Raw genomic sequence first — 18,937 nt, 5'->3', positions numbered from 1 at the left:
GAAATAATTATGAGGGGCAGCACAGGAAATAATTATGAGGGGCAGTATAGGAAATAATTATGAGGGGCAGCACAGGAAATAATTATGAGGGGCAGCATAGGAAATAATTATTAGGGGCAGCACAGGAAATAATTATGAGGGGCAGTATAGGAAATAATTATGAGGGGCAGCACAGGAAATAATTATGAGGGGCAGTATAGGAAGTAATTATGAGGGGCAGTATAGGAAATAATTAATTATGAGGGGCAGCATAGGAAATAATTATGAGGGGCAGCACAGGAAATAATTATGAGGGGCAGTATAGGAAATAATTATGAGGGGCAGCATAGGAAATAATTATGAGGGGCAGTATAGGAAATAATTATGAGGGGCAGCATAGGAAATAATTATGAGGGGCAGCATAGGAAATAATTATGAGGGGCAGTATAGGAAATAATTATGAGGGGCAGTATAGGAAATAATTAATTATGAGGGGCAGCATAGGAAATAATTATGAGGGGCAGCATATGAAATAATTATGAGGGGCAGCACAGGAAATAATTATGAGGGGCAGCATAGGAAATAATTATGAGGGGCAGTATAGGAAATAATTATGAGGGGCAGCATAGGAAATAATTATGAGGGGCAGCATAGGAAATAATTATGAGGGGCAGCATAGGAAATAATTATGAGGGGCAGTATAGGAAATAATTATGAGGAGCAGCATAGGAAATAATTATGAGGGGCAGCACAGGAAATAATTATGAGGGGCAGCATAGGAAATAATTATGAGGGGCAGTATAGGAAATAATTATGAGGGGCAGTATAGGAAATAATTATGAGAGGCAGCACAGGAAATAATTATAAGGGGCAGCACAGGAAATAATTATGAGGGGCAGTATAGGAAATAATTATGAGGGGCAGCATAGGAAATAATTATGAGGGGCAGCACAGGAAATAATTATGAGGGGCAGTATAGGAAATAATTATGAGGGGCAGCATAGGAAATAATTATGAGGGGCAGCATAGGAAATAATTATGAGGGGCAGCACAGGAAATAATTATGAGGGGCAGCACAGGAAATAATTATGAGGGGCAGCATAGGAAATAATTATGAGGGGCAGCATAGGAAATAATTAATTATGAGGGGCAGTATAGGAAATAATTATAAGGGGCAGTATAGGAAATAATTATAAGGGGCAGTATAGGAAATAATTATGAGAGGCAGCATAGGAAATAATTATGAGGGGCAGTATAGGAAATAATTATGAGGGGCAGTATAGGAAATAATTATGAGGGGCAGCACAGGAAATAATTATGAGGGGCAGTATAGGAAATAATTATGAGGGGCAGCATAGGAAATAATTATGAGGGGCAGCATAGGAAATAATTATGAGGGGCAGTATAGGAAATAATTATGAGGGGCAGCATAGGAAATAATTATGAGGGGCAGTATAGGAAATAATTATGAGGGGCAGCATAGGAAATAATTATGAGGAGCAGTATAGGAAATAATTATGAGGGGCAGCATAGGAAATAATTATGAGGGGCAGCATAGGAAATAATTATGAGGGGCAGTATAGGAAATAATTATGAGGGGCAGTATAGGAAATAATTATGAGGGGCAGTATAGGAAGTAATTTTGAGGGGCAGCACAGGAAATAATTATGAGGGGCAGCACAGGAAATAATTATGTGGGGCAGCACAGGAAATAATTATGAGGGGCAGCATAGGAAATAATTATGAGGGGCAGTATAGGAAATAATTATGAGGGGCAGCATAGGAAATAATTATGAGGGGCAGCATAGGAAATAATTATGAGGGGCAGTATAGGAAATAAATAATTATGAGAGGCAGCATAGGAAATAATTATGAGGGGCAGTATAGGAAATAATTATGAGGGGCAGCATAGGAAATAATTATGAGGGGCAGTATAGGAAATAATTATGAGGGGCAGTATAGGAAATAAATAATTATGAGAGGCAGCATAGGAAATAATTATGAGGGACAGTATAGGAAATAATTATGAGGGGCAGCATAGGAAATAATTATGAGGGTCAGTATAGGAAATAATTATAAGGGGCAGTATAGGAAATAATTATGAGGGGCAGCATAGGAAATAATTATAAGGGGCAGTATAGGAAATAATTATGAGGGGCAGCACAGGAAATAATTATGAGGGGCAGTATAGGAAATAATTATGAGGGGCAGTATAGGAAATAATTATGAGGGGCAGCATAGGAAGTAATTATGAGGGGCAGCACAGGAAATAATTATGAGGGGCAGTATAGGAAATAATTATAAGGGGCAGTATAGGAAATAAATAATTATGAGGGGCAGCACAGGAAATAATTATGAGGGGCAGTATAGGAAATAATTATGAGGGGCAGCACAGGAAATAATTATGAGGGGCAGCACAGGAAATAATTATGAGGGGCAGCACAGGAAATAATTATGAGGGGCAGCATAGGAAATAATTATGAGGGGCAGCACAGGAAATAATTATGAGGGGCAGCATAGGAAATAATTATGAGGGGCAGCACAGGAAATAATTATGAGGGGCAGTATAGGAAATAATTATGAGGGGCAGCATAGGGAATAATTATGAGAGGCAGTATAGGAAATAATTATGAGGGGCAGCATAGGAAATAATTATGAGGGGCAGTATAGGAAATAATTATGAGGGGGGGCATAGGAAATAATTATGAGGGGGGGCATAGGAAATAATTATGAGGGGCAGCATAGGAAATAATTATGAGGGGCAGTATAGGAAGTAATTGTGAGGGGCAGCACAGGAAATAATTATGAGGGGCAGTATAGGAAATAATTATGAGGGGCAGCATAGGAAATAATTATGAGGGGCAGCATAGGAAATAATTATGAGGGGCAGTATAGGAAATAATTATGAGGGGCAGTATAGGAAATAAATAATTATGAGAGGCAGCATAGGAAATAATTATGAGGGACAGTATAGGAAATAATTATGAGGGGCAGCATAGGAAATAATTATGAGGGTCAGTATAGGAAATAATTATAAGGGGCAGTATAGGAAATAATTATGAGGGGCAGCATAGGAAATAATTATAAGGGGCAGTATAGGAAATAATTATGAGGGGCAGCACAGGAAATAATTATGAGGGGCAGTATAGGAAATAATTATGAGGGGCAGTATAGGAAATAATTATGAGGGGCAGCATAGGAAGTAATTATGAGGGGCAGCACAGGAAATAATTATGAGGGGCAGTATAGGAAATAATTATAAGGGGCAGTATAGGAAATAAATAATTATGAGGGGCAGCACAGGAAATAATTATGAGGGGCAGCACAGGAAATAATTATGAGGGGCAGCACAGGAAATAATTATGAGGGGCAGCACAGGAAATAATTATGAGGGGCAGCATAGGAAATAATTATGAGGGGCAGCACAGGAAATAATTATAAGGGGCAGCATAGGAAATAATTATGAGGGGCAGCACAGGAAATAATTATGAGGGGCAGTATAGGAAATAATTATGAGGGGCAGCACAGGAAATAATTATGAGGGGCAGCATAGGAAATAATTATGAGGGGCAGTATAGGAAATAATTATGAGGGGGGGCATAGGAAATAATTATGAGGGGGGGCATAGGAAATAATTATGAGGGGCAGCATAGGAAATAATTATGAGGGGCAGTATAGGAAGTAATTGTGAGGGGCAGCACAGGAAATAATTATGAGGGGCAGTATAGGAAATAATTATGAGGGGCAGCATAGGAAATAATTATGAGGGGCAGCACAGGAAATAATTATGAGGGGCAGTATAGGAAATAATTATGAGGGGCAGTATAGGAAATAATTATGAGGGGCAGCATAGGAAATAATTATGAGGGGCAGCACAGGAAATAATTATGAGGGGCAGCACAGGAAATAATTATGAGGGGCAGTATAGGAAATAATTATGAGGGGCAGCATAGGAAATAATTATGAGGGGCAGTATAGGAAATAATTATGAGGGGCAGTATAGGAAGTAATTATGAGGGGCAGCACAGGAAATAATTATGAGGGGCAGCATAGGAAATAATTATGAGGGGCAGCACAGGAAATAATTATGAGGGGCAGCACAGGAAATAATTATGAGGGGCAGCACAGGAAATAATTATGAGGGGCAGCATAGGAAATAATTAATTATGAGGGGCAGCACAGGAAATAATTATGAGGGGCAGTATAGGAAATAATTATGAGGGGCAGCACAGGAAATAATTATGAGGGGCAGTATAGGAAGTAATTAATTATGAGGGACAGCACAGGAAATAATTATGAGGGGCAGTATAGGAAATAATTATGAGGGGCAGCACAGGAAATAATTATGAGGGGCAGCACAGGAAATAATTATGAGGGGCAGCATAGGAAATAATTATGAGGGGCAGTATAGGAAATAATTATGAGGGGCAGCATAGGAAATAATTATGAGGGGCAGCACAGGAAATAATTATGAGGGGCAGTATAGGAAATAATTATGAGGGGCAGCACAGGAAATAATTATGAGGGGCAGCATAGGAAATAATTATTAGGGGCAGCACAGGAAATAATTATGAGGGGCAGTATAGGAAATAATTATGAGGGGCAGCACAGGAAATAATTATGAGGGGCAGTAGAGGAAGTAATTATGAGGGGCAGTATAGGAAATAATTAATTATGAGGGGCAGCATAGGAAATAATTATGAGGGGCAGCACAGGAAATAATTATGAGGGGCAGTATAGGAAATAATTATGAGGGGCAGCATAGGAAATAATTATGAGGGGCAGCATAGGAAATAATTATGAGGGGCAGTATAGGAAATAATTATGAGGGGCAGCATAGGAAATAATTATGAGGGGCAGCATAGGAAATAATTATGAGGGGCAGTATAGGAAATAATTATGAGGGGCAGTATAGGAAATAATTATGAGGGGCAGTATAGGAAATAATTATGAGGGGCAGCATAGGAAATAATTATGAGGGGCAGCATAGGAAATAATTATGAGGGGCAGTATAGGAAATAATTATGAGGGGCAGCATAGGAAATAATTATGAGGGGCAGCACAGGAAATAATTATGAGGGGCAGCATAGGAAATAATTATGAGGGGCAGTATAGGAAATAATTATGAGGGGCAGCATAGGAAATAATTATGAGGGGCAGCATAGGAAATAATTATGAGGGGCAGCATAGGAAATAATTATGAGGGGCAGTATAGGAAATAATTATGAGGAGCAGCATAGGAAATAATTATGAGGGGCAGCACAGGAAATAATTATGAGGGGCAGCATAGGAAATAATTATGAGGGGCAGTATAGGAAATAATTATGAGGGGCAGTATAGGAAATAATTATGAGAGGCAGCACAGGAAATAATTATAAGGGGCAGTATAGGAAATAATTATGAGGGGCAGCACAGGAAATAATTATGAGGGGCAGCACAGGAAATAATTATGAGGGGCAGTATAGGAAATAATTATGAGGGGCAGCACAGGAAATAATTATGAGGGGCAGCATAGGAAATAATTATTAGGGGCAGCATAGGAAATAATTATGAGGGGCAGCACAGGAAATAATTATGAGGGGCAGTATAGGAAATAATTATGAGGGGCAGCATAGGAAATAATTATGAGGGGCAGCATAGGAAATAATTATGAGGGGCAGCACAGGAAATAATTATGAGGGGCAGCACAGGAAATAATTATGAGGGGCAGCATAGGAAATAATTATGAGGGGCAGTATAGGAAATAATTATAAGGGGCAGTATAGGAAATAATTATAAGGGGCAGTATAGGAAATAATTATGAGAGGCAGCATAGGAAATAATTATGAGGGGCAGTATAGGAAATAATTATGAGGGGCAGTATAGGAAATAATTATGAGGGGCAGCACAGGAAATAATTATGAGGGGCAGTATAGGAAATAATTATGAGGGGCAGCATAGGAAATAATTATGAGGGGCAGCATAGGAAATAATTATGAGGGGCAGTATAGGAAATAATTATGAGGGGCAGCATAGGAAATAATTATGAGGGGCAGTATAGGAAATAATTATGAGGGGCAGCATAGGAAATAATTATGAGGAGCAGTATAGGAAATAATTATGAGGGGCAGCATAGGAAATAATTATGAGGGGCAGCATAGGAAATAATTATGAGGGGCAGTATAGGAAATAATTATGAGGGGCAGTATAGGAAATAATTATGAGGGGCAGTATAGGAAGTAATTTTGAGGGGCAGCACAGGAAATAATTATGAGGGGCAGCACAGGAAATAATTATGTGGGGCAGCACAGGAAATAATTATGAGGGGCAGTATAGGAAATAAATAATTATGAGGGGCAGTATAGGAAATAATTATGAGGGGCAGTATAGGAAATAATTATGAGGGGCAGCATAGGAAATAATTATGAGGGGCAGTATAGGAAATAATTATGAGGGGCAGTATAGGAAATAAATAATTATGAGAGGCAGCATAGGAAATAATTATGAGGGGCAGTATAGGAAATAATTATGAGGGGCAGCATAGGAAATAATTATGAGGGGCAGTATAGGAAATAATTATGAGGGGCAGTATAGGAAATAAATAATTATGAGAGGCAGCATAGGAAATAATTATGAGGGACAGTATAGGAAATAATTATGAGGGGCAGCATAGGAAATAATTATGAGGGTCAGTATAGGAAATAATTATAAGGGGCAGTATAGGAAATAATTATGAGGGGCAGCATAGGAAATAATTATAAGGAACAGTATAGGAAATAATTATGAGGGGCAGCACAGGAAATAATTATGAGGGGCAGTATAGGAAATAATTATGAGGGGCAGTATAGGAAATAATTATGAGGGGCAGCATAGGAAGTAATTATGAGGGGCAGCACAGGAAATAATTATGAGGGGCAGTATAGGAAATAATTATAAGGGGCAGTATAGGAAATAAATAATTATGAGGGGCAGCACAGGAAATAATTATGAGGGGCAGTATAGGAAATAATTATGAGGGGCAGCACAGGAAATAATTATGAGGGGCAGCACAGGAAATAATTATGAGGGGCAGCACAGGAAATAATTATGAGGGGCAGCACAGGAAATAATTATGAGGGGCAGCATAGGAAATAATTATGAGGGGCAGCACAGGAAATAATTATGAGGGGCAGCATAGGAAATAATTATGAGGGGCAGCACAGGAAATAATTATGAGGGGCAGTATAGGAAATAATTATGAGGGGCAGTATAGGAAATAATTATGAGGGGCAGCACAGGAAATAATTATGAGGGGCAGCACAGGAAATAATTATGAGGGGCAGCATAGGAAATAATTATGAGGGGCAGTATAGGAAATAATTATGAGGGGCAGCACAGGAAATAATTATGAGGGGCAGTATAGGAAATAATTATGAGGGGCAGCATAGGGAATAATTATGAGAGGCAGTATAGGAAATAATTATGAGGGGCAGCATAGGAAATAATTATGAGGGGCAGTATAGGAAATAATTATGAGGGGGGGCATAGGAAATAATTATGAGGGGGGGCATAGGAAATAATTATGAGGGGCAGCATAGGAAATAATTATGAGGGGCAGTATAGGAAGTAATTGTGAGGGGCAGCACAGGAAATAATTATGAGGGGCAGTATAGGAAATAATTATGAGGGGCAGCATAGGAAATAATTATGAGGGGCAGCATAGGAAATAATTATGAGGGGCAGTATAGGAAATAATTATGAGGGGCAGTATAGGAAATAAATAATTATGAGAGGCAGCATAGGAAATAATTATGAGGGACAGTATAGGAAATAATTATGAGGGGCAGCATAGGAAATAATTATGAGGGTCAGTATAGGAAATAATTATAAGGGGCAGTATAGGAAATAATTATGAGGGGCAGCATAGGAAATAATTATAAGGGGCAGTATAGGAAATAATTATGAGGGGCAGCACAGGAAATAATTATGAGGGGCAGTATAGGAAATAATTATGAGGGGCAGTATAGGAAATAATTATGAGGGGCAGCATAGGAAGTAATTATGAGGGGCAGCACAGGAAATAATTATGAGGGGCAGTATAGGAAATAATTATAAGGGGCAGTATAGGAAATAAATAATTATGAGGGGCAGCACAGGAAATAATTATGAGGGGCAGCACAGGAAATAATTATGAGGGGCAGCACAGGAAATAATTATGAGGGGCAGCACAGGAAATAATTATGAGGGGCAGCACAGGAAATAATTATGAGGGGCAGCACAGGAAATAATTATGAGGGGCAGCATAGGAAATAATTATGAGGGGCAGCACAGGAAATAATTATGAGGGGCAGCATAGGAAATAATTATGAGGGGCAGCACAGGAAATAATTATGAGGGGCAGTATAGGAAATAATTATGAGGGGCAGCACAGGAAATAATTATGAGGGGCAGCATAGGAAATAATTATGAGGGGCAGTATAGGAAATAATTATGAGGGGGGGCATAGGATATAATTATGAGGGGGGGCATAGGAAATAATTATGAGGGGCAGCATAGGAAATAATTATGAGGGGCAGTATAGGAAGTAATTGTGAGGGGCAGCACAGGAAATAATTATGAGGGGCAGTATAGGAAATAATTATGAGGGGCAGCATAGGAAATAATTATGAGGGGCAGCACAGGAAATAATTATGAGGAGCAGTATAGGAAATAATTATGAGGGGCAGCATAGGAAATAATTATGAGGGGCAGCACAGGAAATAATTATGAGGGGCAGCACAGGAAATAATTATGAGGGGCAGTATAGGAAATAATTATGAGGGGCAGCATAGGAAATAATTATGAGGGGCAGTATAGGAAATAATTATGAGGGGCAGTATAGGAAGTAATTATGAGGGGCAGCACAGGAAATAATTATGAGGGGCAGCATAGGAAATAATTATGAGGGGCAGCACAGGAAATAATTATGAGGGGCAGCACAGGAAATAATTATGAGGGGCAGCACAGGAAATAATTATGAGGGGCAGCATAGGAAATAATTAATTATGAGGGGCAGCACAGGAAATAATTATGAGGGGCAGTATAGGAAATAATTATGAGGGGCAGCACAGGAAATAATTATGAGGGGCAGTATAGGAAGTAATTAATTATGAGGGACAGCACAGGAAATAATTATGAGGGGCAGTATAGGAAATAATTATGAGGGGCAGTATAGGAAATAATTATGAGGGGGGGCATAGGAAATAATTATGAGGGGGGGCATAGGAAATAATTATGAGGGGCAGCATAGGAAATAATTATGAGGGGCAGTATAGGAAGTAATTGTGAGGGGCAGCACAGGAAATAATTATGAGGGGCAGTATAGGAAATAATTATGAGGGGCAGCATAGGAAATAATTATGAGGGGCAGCACAGGAAATAATTATGAGGGGCAGTATAGGAAATAATTATGAGGGGCAGTATAGGAAATAATTATGAGGGGCAGCATAGGAAATAATTATGAGGGGCAGCACAGGAAATAATTATGAGGGGCAGCACAGGAAATAATTATGAGGGGCAGTATAGGAAATAATTATGAGGGGCAGCATAGGAAATAATTATGAGGGGCAGTATAGGAAATAATTATGAGGGGCAGTATAGGAAGTAATTATGAGGGGCAGCACAGGAAATAATTATGAGGGGCAGCATAGGAAATAATTATGAGGGGCAGCACAGGAAATAATTATGAGGGGCAGCACAGGAAATAATTATGAGGGGCAGCACAGGAAATAATTATGAGGGGCAGCATAGGAAATAATTAATTATGAGGGGCAGCACAGGAAATAATTATGAGGGGCAGTATAGGAAATAATTATGAGGGGCAGCACAGGAAATAATTATGAGGGGCAGTATAGGAAATAATTAATTATGAGGGACAGCACAGGAAATAATTATGAGGGGCAGTATAGGAAATAATTATGAGGGGCAGTATAGGAAATAATTATGAGGGGCAGCATAGGAAATAATTAATTATGAGGGACAGCACAGGAAATCATTATGAGGGGCAGCATAGGAAATAATTTTGAGGGGCAGCATAGGAAATAATTTTGAGGGGCAGTATAGGAAATAATTATGAGGGGCAGTATAGGAAATAATTATGAGGGGCAGTATAGGAAATAATTATGAGGGGCAGTATAGGAAATAATTATGAGGGGCAGCATAGGAAATAATTTTGAGGGGCAGTATAGGAAATAATTATGAGGGGCAGTATAGGAAATAATTATGAGGGGCAGCATAGGAAATAATTATGAGGGGCAGTATAGGAAGTAATTATGAGGGGCAGCACAGGAAATAATTATGAGGGGCAGTATAGGAAATAATTATGAGGGGCAGTATAGGAAATAATTATGAGGGGCAGTATAGGAAATAATTATGAGGGGCAGTATAGGAAATAAATAATTATGAGGGGCAGTATAGGAATAATTATGAGGGGCAGCATAGGAAATAATTAATTATGAGGGGCAGTATAGGGAATAATTAATTATGAGGGGCAGTATAGGGAATAATTAATTTTGAGGGGCAGCATAGGAAATAATTAATGGTGGAGGGGCAGCATAGGGAATAATTAATGGTGGAGGGGCAGCATAGGGAATAATAAATAATGGTGGGGGGGCAGCATAGGGAATAATTAATGGTGGAGGGGCAGCATAGGGAATAATAAATAATGGTGGAGGGGCAGCATAGGGAATAATAAATAATGGTGGAGGGGCAGCATAGGGAATAATTAATGGTGGGGGGGCAGCATAGGGAATAATTAATGGTGGGGTGGGGCAGCATAGGGAATAATTAATGGTGGGGGGAAGCATAGGAAATAACGGTGGGGGGAAGCATAAGACATAATTAATGGGGGAGGGGCAGCATAAGGAATAATTAATGGTGGTGGTGTAGGAAATAATTAATTATGAGGGGCAGTCTAGTAATTAATGGGGGGGGGCATATTCAATAATTAATGGAGAGAGGTCCCAGTATATTAATTAATTAATTGGGCCAATAAATAAAATAGTTCATAAGGGAGTGCAGCATATTAAATAATAAATTGAGGGGGGTACCAGTGTATTATGGATGCGGTCACATGTACCGCTATTTATTTTAAAACTTAAGTCCGGCCCTCCAACGCTCCGAGGGGGACAGTGAACGGCCCCCTACGTAAAAAGTTTGGGGACCCCTGATATATACACATACAGCATAAACATACAGTATACACATACTATTTATACTGTATACATGTGTGCAGCATATACACACCATATATACACACATACAGACAGCAGCCCCTCCTCTGCTTCTCCTCTTATTACAGCCCATCTTCTGTTGCATAAAAATGAACTCTAGTTAGTCACCTTTCCTCGTTCCGCCACAGCAGTGCTGCCTCCTCCTCTTCCACATCTGTGTCTGTCTAAGGCAGCGCCTGGCAGCTGCTTTGTGATGGCGTCAGTCCATCTGCCAGGCTTTATACAGGCTGTATACAGACATGGCAGAGACTTGGCAGTGATGCAGAGAGAAGACAGTGCTCTGTATCACCATGACAATGCATCCAACTCTATCTGCTGGACAGAGCCCGAAATGCGGGACTGTCCTGCTGGATCCGGCAAGGTTGGGAGGTATGCAACACATACAGCATAAACATACAAACACACCATATATACACACATACAGCCGATACACATCACATATGCACATATATATATATAGAGCATATACACACCATATATACACACATACAGCCGATACACATCACATATGCAAATATATATATATATATATATATATATATATATATATATATATATATATAGAGAGAGAGAGAGAGAGAGAGAGAGAGCATATACACATCATATATACACACACATACAACATATACACACCATATATACACACATACAGCCGATACACATCACATATGCACATATATATAGAGAGCATATACACACCATATATACACACATAGGGGGTCATTTACTAAGGGCCCGAATCACGTTTTTCCGATGGGTTACACAAATATTTCCGATTTGCGACGATTTTCCCTGAATTGCCCAGGGATTTTGGCGCACGCGATCGGATTGTGTCGCATCGGCGACGGGTTGCACGCAACGGAAATCGAGGGGCCGTAAGAAAACCCGATGGATTCGGAAAAACCGTTGCATTTTTTAAAAAAAAGTGTCGCTGGACACGCGCTTACCTGCACCCAAGATAGGACGGTGGACTTCAGTGCAATCCGACGGACATCAGCGCAGCAGCGACATCTGGTGGACACCGGGCGCACGACCTTAGTGAATCGCCGGAAGACCCAAATCCGCCGCAGAGAACGCGCCGCTGGATCGCGAATGGACCGGGTAAGTAAATCTGCCCCATAGAGTTGATACACATGGCATATGCACATATATATAGAGAGCATATACACATCATATATACACACATTCAGCATATTCACATCATATATACACACATATATAGAGTATATACACATTATATATGTACACATAGAGTAGATACACATCACATATACACACATATATAGAGTATATACACATCATATATACACACATACAACAAATACACACATACATACAATATGTATAAAGACATACAGCATATACACACACATACAGTATATACACATATCATGTACACACATATAGCATATACAAATCACATCCATTCATGTATACACTTATACACACATGAATATTTTCACTCTTCTTATCTTGGGATGTCAGAAGATCTGTAGCTGCAGACTACATGGGGGAAGTAGACATGAGAGATTTCCAGTCCTGCCGTCTGCTGTCACCCCCACATTTTTTATCTTCGAGCTCAGCTGTGTACTGTGGAAGACGTGCAGTGCTATATACATATTATACTGTACAATATGCAGAATACAATGTATATACAGTAATGGTGCACGTCCTCTATTCTTTACTATATCAGGTCAGATCCAGGGCCCCCTGACACTAAGACCAATGCTAGAGATGAATATCATATGTGTGGGACTTAAAGTGGCAGAGAGAATTGGAACAGAAGAAAGTGATACTACTTACATGGCACAAACGTGGCACTGTTACTCATCTTGTGTAAAGATCTCCTTCCTGAAGGACCACACATGAGACCTCGGAAAATAATAGAAGCAAAACAATAATCAAATTATGGACCATTGAGCCCATGACATCGCTGTTCTGTAGTTCCCATCGTCTTCCCGTCGCTGTTCTGTAGTTCCCATCGTCTTCCCATCGCTGTTCTGTAGTTCCCATCATCTTCCCATCGCTGTTCTGTAGTTCCCATCGTCTTCCCATCACTGTTCTGTAGTTCCCATTGTCTTCCCATCGCTGTTCTGTAGTTCCCATTGTCTTCCCATTGCTGTTCTGTATTTCCCATCGTCTTCCCATCGCTGTTCTGTATTTCCCATCGTCTTCCCATCACTGTTCTGTATTTCCCATCGTCTTCCCATCACTGTTCTGTAGTTCCCATCGTCTTCCCATCACTGTTCTGTAAATCCCATCGTCTTCCCGTCGCTGTTCTGTAGTTCCCATCGTCTTCCCATCGCTGTTCTGTAAATCCCATTGTCTTCCCGTTGCTGTTGTGTATTTCCCATAGTCTTCCTATCATTGTTCTGTAAATCCCATTGTCTTCCCATCACTGTTTTGTAGTTCCCATCGTCTTCCTATCATTGTTTTGTAAATCCCATCGTCTTCCCATCACTGTTTTGTAGTTCCCATCGTCTTCCTATCATTGTTTTGTAAATCCCATCGTCTTCCCGTCGCTGTTCTGTAGTTCCCATCGTCTTCCCATCACTGTTTTGTAGTTCCCATCGTCTTCCTATCATTGTTTTGTAAATCCCATCGTCTTCCCGTCACTGTTCTGTAGTTCCCATCGTCTTCCCATCACTGTTCTGTAGTTCCCATCGTCTTCCCATCACTGTTCTGTAGTTCCCATCGTCTTCCTATCATTGTTCTGTAGTTCCCATCGTCTTCCCGTCGCTGTTCTGTAGCTCCCATCGTCTTCCCGTCGCTGTTCTGTAGTTCCCATCGTCTTCCCATCGCTGTTCTGTAGTTCCCGTCGTCTTCCTATCGCTGTTCTATAGTTCCCATCGTTTTCCCATCGCTGTTCTGTATTTCACATCGTCTTCCCATCGCTGTTCTGTAGTTCCCATCATCTTCCCATCGCTGTTCTGTATTTCCCATCGTCTTCCCATCGCTGTTCTGTAGTTCCCGTCGTCTTCCCATCGCTGTTCTGTAGTTCCCATCATCTTCCCATCACTGTTCTGTATTTCCCATCGTCTTCCCATCTCTGTTCTGTAGTTCCCATCGTCTTCCCATCACTGTTCTGTAGTTCCCATTGTCTTCCCATCGCTGTTCTGTAGTTCCCATTGTCTTCCCATCACTGTTCTGTAGTTCCCATTGTCTTCCCATCGCTGTTCTGTAGTTCCCATTGTCTTCCCATCACTGTTCTGTAGTTCCCATCGTCTTCCCGTCGCTGTTCTGTAGCTCCCATCGTCTTCCCGTCGCTGTTCTGTAGCTCCCATCGTCTTCCCGTCGCTGTTCTGTAGTTCCCATCGTCTTCCCATCGCTGTTCTGTAGTTCCCATCGTCTTCCCATCGCTGTTCTGTAGTTCCCATCGTCTTCCCATCGCTGTTCTGTAGTTCCCATCGTCTTCCCATCGTTGTTCTGTAGTTCCCATTGTCTTCCCATCCCTGTTATGTAATTCCCATCATCTTCCCATCGCTGTTCTGTAGTTCCCATCGTCTTCCCATCGTTGTTCTGTAGTTCCCATTGTCTTCCCATCCCTGTTATGTAATTCCCATCATCTTCCCATCGCTGTTCTGTAGTTCCCATCGTCTTCCCATCGCTGTTCTGTAGTTCCCATCGTCTTCCCATCGCTGTTCTGTAGTTCCCATCGTCTTCCCATCGCTGTTCTGTAGTTCCCATTGTCTTCCCATCACTGTTCTGTAGTTCCCATTGTCTTCCCATCGCTGTTCTGTAGTTCCCATTGTCTACCCATCACTGTTCTGTAGTTCCCGTTGTCTTCCCCCTCATGATCAAACCTGTTACTATATTCCACAATTCTCGTAATATAAATGTATATTACAGTATGTGGAGGGGTGAAAGGAGCAGTGTCTACCCCCTCTCCTGGTTTAAACAAGTACCGTAAATAAAAAATGAATTACTTGGAGCGGGGATGTCTCTTCGCACTGCAGGACCTTCCACTACGGTCTTGGTGTCCTTATTAACAGCGACAAAGGCCGTGAGCGAGGAGATGACTCCGGACTGTAGACTGGTCTCCAGGATTCGCTTCTTCACCTCCTCAGACTCCGAGTCCTTTCCACTTTCCAGGTCGGAGATCAGAGTCTTGGCAGCCAGTCTGTGGACGGTGGGTCTGAGGGAAGAAGGGGCCGAGCACATGAGAAGATCTCTGCTTTAGTTTTTAGTCAACATGGCCAACAGGCACAGCATTAAGAAGTAATAAAAAAAAACTGTGTATTATATTATACATTTTTAATTGTCCCAATTTTGGTTAAAAATAAGATAATCAACTGCTGGATCAATGTCCCGTACCCAAATTTCAAACTCAGGACAATCAATAGGATCAGTAAAAACTGAAGCTCACCCCACAAAAAAGCAACCTCCTGAATTTTTACGTGGAATTTTTAGGACTCATTTTTTCTTACTTGTTTCTTTATCTTATTTCTTTTAGTTTCACTGTTGTACTTGAATGAGTGATCTGCGGATTGAAATGTGTTCTATCTGTCAGCCCATATTGATGCATAGACAGACGGATACACAGGTAGTTCCTGCCAGTGGCATCAGGCATCCTTGATTGAACCCCAGCCAAAAACACACGAAGCATTGACCAATATATCTTAAAAAAAGGATCAAATTTTATTATGAAAATTCATAAAACATTTAATAATATTACTGTATATTGTTGATTGAACCCCGAGGCTGCCCCAAAAAGTGGCATAACCTCACCGTAACCGCGCACATCAGGCTGGTGTTAAGAGGTTTTATATAAAAAAACTGTATGTTATATACAATGAATTCTTAAATGGTCCAAAATTTGGGTAAATATTAGACTATCAAGTGCTAGATCAATGTCCCATCTCCAGAAATCTTATTATAACTTTTTATTCTATTCTAGAAGGGCGGTCAATGGTGTCAGGAGAAACCACAACACGCCTCCAAAAAATCAAGCCCTTACACAGTTCAAAACTAGTTGTGGGAAAAAAAACACTATATTGTGAGAAATCTCTCTCCGGGTGCATGTGGCTGCTTTCAGCGCATCCTTCAGGTCGATGATGTATGGGAAATAGGTCATACAGACCACAAAATGTAGAGCAGAACTTGTTTTTAACTTGTGGGTTGCAGCACTTGTATTTCTAAAAGGGGTTGATGGGTTCTCAAGCACCAAGTCTTTCGTCGCATGCAAGCCGGCGCCGATGTGTCACAATCCGATCGCGTGCGCCAAAAACCCGGGGCAAAAAGGCAAACCGGTAATTTTTGGGAAACCCAACGAAAATGAGTTCCATTGTCTTTGACTTTGAGTTCTTCTTAGAGGAACCTCCTAAATCTGCAATGTTCTGCTGTTCCAAAGTTTTTGAAGCTCCACAAATGACCCTCATGTAGTATTTTCCCATAACCCAATGATGGTTTTATTCTGTCACCCCGTTACTCAGTGTCCATTGTCGGTGAATTACCTTTCCACTTTCTCAACTTTGAGAGGGAAACGAATGGAGTTCTTCAAAAGTTCATCCTTAAAGTTGTACTGAAGGCAAACCTCCCCCTCCGCTTCAGTCTCCACCTGGAAAAGTAAGCGGGAAGTGATGGAGAGATGACGACTTCAAGAGATTTCTGTAGAGGGTTCTAGAAGTTACTGATGGGGGCACACAATGGATTTCCCATGTACGTAAGACACGGAAAGGTTCGAAAGAATTTGTTATGTGTGGTTTTTCCCCTGAGAAGAATGGAAAGACGGTGGATTCTCGTTCTCTCAGGATAATCTACTGTACAGGGAATTTTGATACAAAATATGTAAAAAGCTTGTAGACCCCTTCTAATATAAGTAGCGATGGTCGTGTAGGTGACTATGTGCTTTGCATTACCAAAAAGTGAAGTCTCTTGGATCGGGTGTCTATGACTCCATATGACCTACCTTTCCTTTCAGTTGGGCGTAGACAATGGACCTCTGACCCTGGAAGATGGCGGTGGGGACTTTAGACAGGACAATGGCTTCCATGCCGGGAGGAAGAGACCAAGTCAACGACACGTTCTTCACGGTGGGCTGTAAGGAACATTTCAGAGCCCGAAGAACCTGATAGGTTTTGTACATTTATCAGTATAGAGGTTGTTGTAATGAGCTTCAATCCTTATAGACACTGACACATGGGACTCGATGTGACAACTATTCCATATAGTGAAGGAGTCCGGCTAGAAGTCCAGCGCTCACCTTGGTCTGCATTCTGTCTTTCCCGGAGATGAACTCACATATTCCGCTCCCGGCCTTGGCCATGCCTTTAATGAGGGACGTGGAGGCGCCTTCACCGATCCCAAAAGTGAAGCATCTGCACAGACACCAAGAATATGATATTACTATTAGATCATTTATCTGTAGCCGAAAGCTTTGTCCTCTGTTACTAGTTTTCTTTTAACAATCTATAATGAGAATTCAGGTTTCTTTGATTTGGGCACACAAAAACATAATGGGGGTCATTTACTAAGGGCCCGATTCGCTTTTTCCCGACGTGTTACCCAAATATTTCCGATTTGCGTCGATTTCCCCTGAATTGCCCGGGATTTTGGCGCACGCGATCGGATTGTGACGCATCGGTGCTGGCATGCACGCAACGGAAATCGGGGGGGGGGGGTGGCCGAACGAAAACCCGACGGATTCGGAAAAACTGCCTAATTTTTTAAAAAAAAGTGTCGCAGAGTTTACACTTACCTTCACCAGGAATAGGCCGGTGTACTTGAGTGCATTCCGGTGGGCCTCGGGGAACTTCAGAGCAGCAGCGCCAGCTGGCAGACGTCGGAGGAACTGTCTTTATGAATCCCGGCCGGACCCGAATCCACCGCAGAGAACGCGCCGCCGAATCGCGAATGGACCGGGTAAGTAAATCTGCCCCAATGACCTCATGTTATGGCCCTGATTAATGAATTTTTTTTAAGAATCGAATTTGAAAAAGATATGGACGGATAAATAAATTAGGGACGTGATGTAAATTAAAATTTGGTTGTTAGAATCTGAATTTTGCACTTTGTATGTAATTTTGAAGAAAATAAATTCCAGGCCACGTCCCCCGATTTGTGTTGCGCCAAAATCCAATCGCATGCGCCAAAAACCCCTGTGCAATTTGGCGCAAATCAGAAAAATTTTGGATACCCGACGGAAATGCGTTCAGCGGACCCTTAGTAAATGTGCCCCATAGAGAATAACATAAATAACGACACAATAGGACGGGGGATATTCTATTACCGGTGATTCTGAGCATTTTTCTGAACTTCATCAATCACTTGTTTTGTGTTTCCGACTTCTCCATCCGTGAAGAGAAAAAGCTTAAAAGACCAGAAATATAAAGCGTTAAAACTAATCAAAAAAACTAAATAAAATCAAATCTCCTGTACATGTTGTACAAATCATTCTTGACATTATACTGCCCCCAAATGTCTTGCCCATATTAAATTGACTTGGTTTTCTCGTTAGGGTTACATTCAGAAGCCGGAGATAAAACCAGTAATGAAGGGCGTGGCCGTACTCCATGGTTGTAATATATGATTTACAGCTAGAGGAAAGAAATCTTCAAAAGTAACGATGGGGGCAGAGGGTCGATGGTAACTCAAACCATAAATAGTTGCAACTTCAAAGACCCCAACACTAAGGTCTTAGGTAAACAGTCCTATCGACACCGTGTTTTGTGTGAAGTTGTAATTGGGGGGAGACATGGAGTTACCACAATTCCTCATGTCATAAATTTCAT

At 41.0% G+C, this 18,937-nt stretch overlaps 1 protein-coding gene across 6 annotated transcripts in view; it reads right to left on the bottom strand.

The window, feature by feature from the left end:
* LOC140115005 (von Willebrand factor A domain-containing protein 5A-like) overlaps positions 1-18,937 on the bottom strand; it is a 130,171-nt gene that overhangs the window by 22,138 nt on the left and 89,096 nt on the right. For 5 of the 6 annotated variants that reach the window (XM_072132754.1, XM_072132752.1, XM_072132760.1 and 2 more), the window contains 6 exons: positions 18,436-18,515; positions 17,410-17,524; positions 17,116-17,274; positions 16,661-16,764; positions 15,134-15,342; positions 13,011-13,079 (listed from right to left, as the gene is read on the bottom strand). The exons of the other annotated variant lie outside the window; for it this stretch is intronic. In XM_072132754.1, coding sequence (XP_071988855.1) covers positions 13,011-13,079; positions 15,134-15,342; positions 16,661-16,764; positions 17,116-17,274; positions 17,410-17,524; positions 18,436-18,515 — 736 coding nt within the window. The remainder of the gene's footprint in view (positions 1-13,010; positions 13,080-15,133; positions 15,343-16,660; positions 16,765-17,115; positions 17,275-17,409; positions 17,525-18,435; positions 18,516-18,937) is intronic. 6 annotated transcript variants of the gene reach the window in all.

Source organism: Engystomops pustulosus, chromosome 1 (genome assembly GCF_040894005.1).
Source record: "Engystomops pustulosus chromosome 1, aEngPut4.maternal, whole genome shotgun sequence".
Classification (NCBI taxonomy): domain Eukaryota; kingdom Metazoa; phylum Chordata; class Amphibia; order Anura; family Leptodactylidae; genus Engystomops; species Engystomops pustulosus.
Note: the sequence above shows the minus strand (reverse complement) of the source record. Positions and strands in the feature narration are given on the sequence as shown.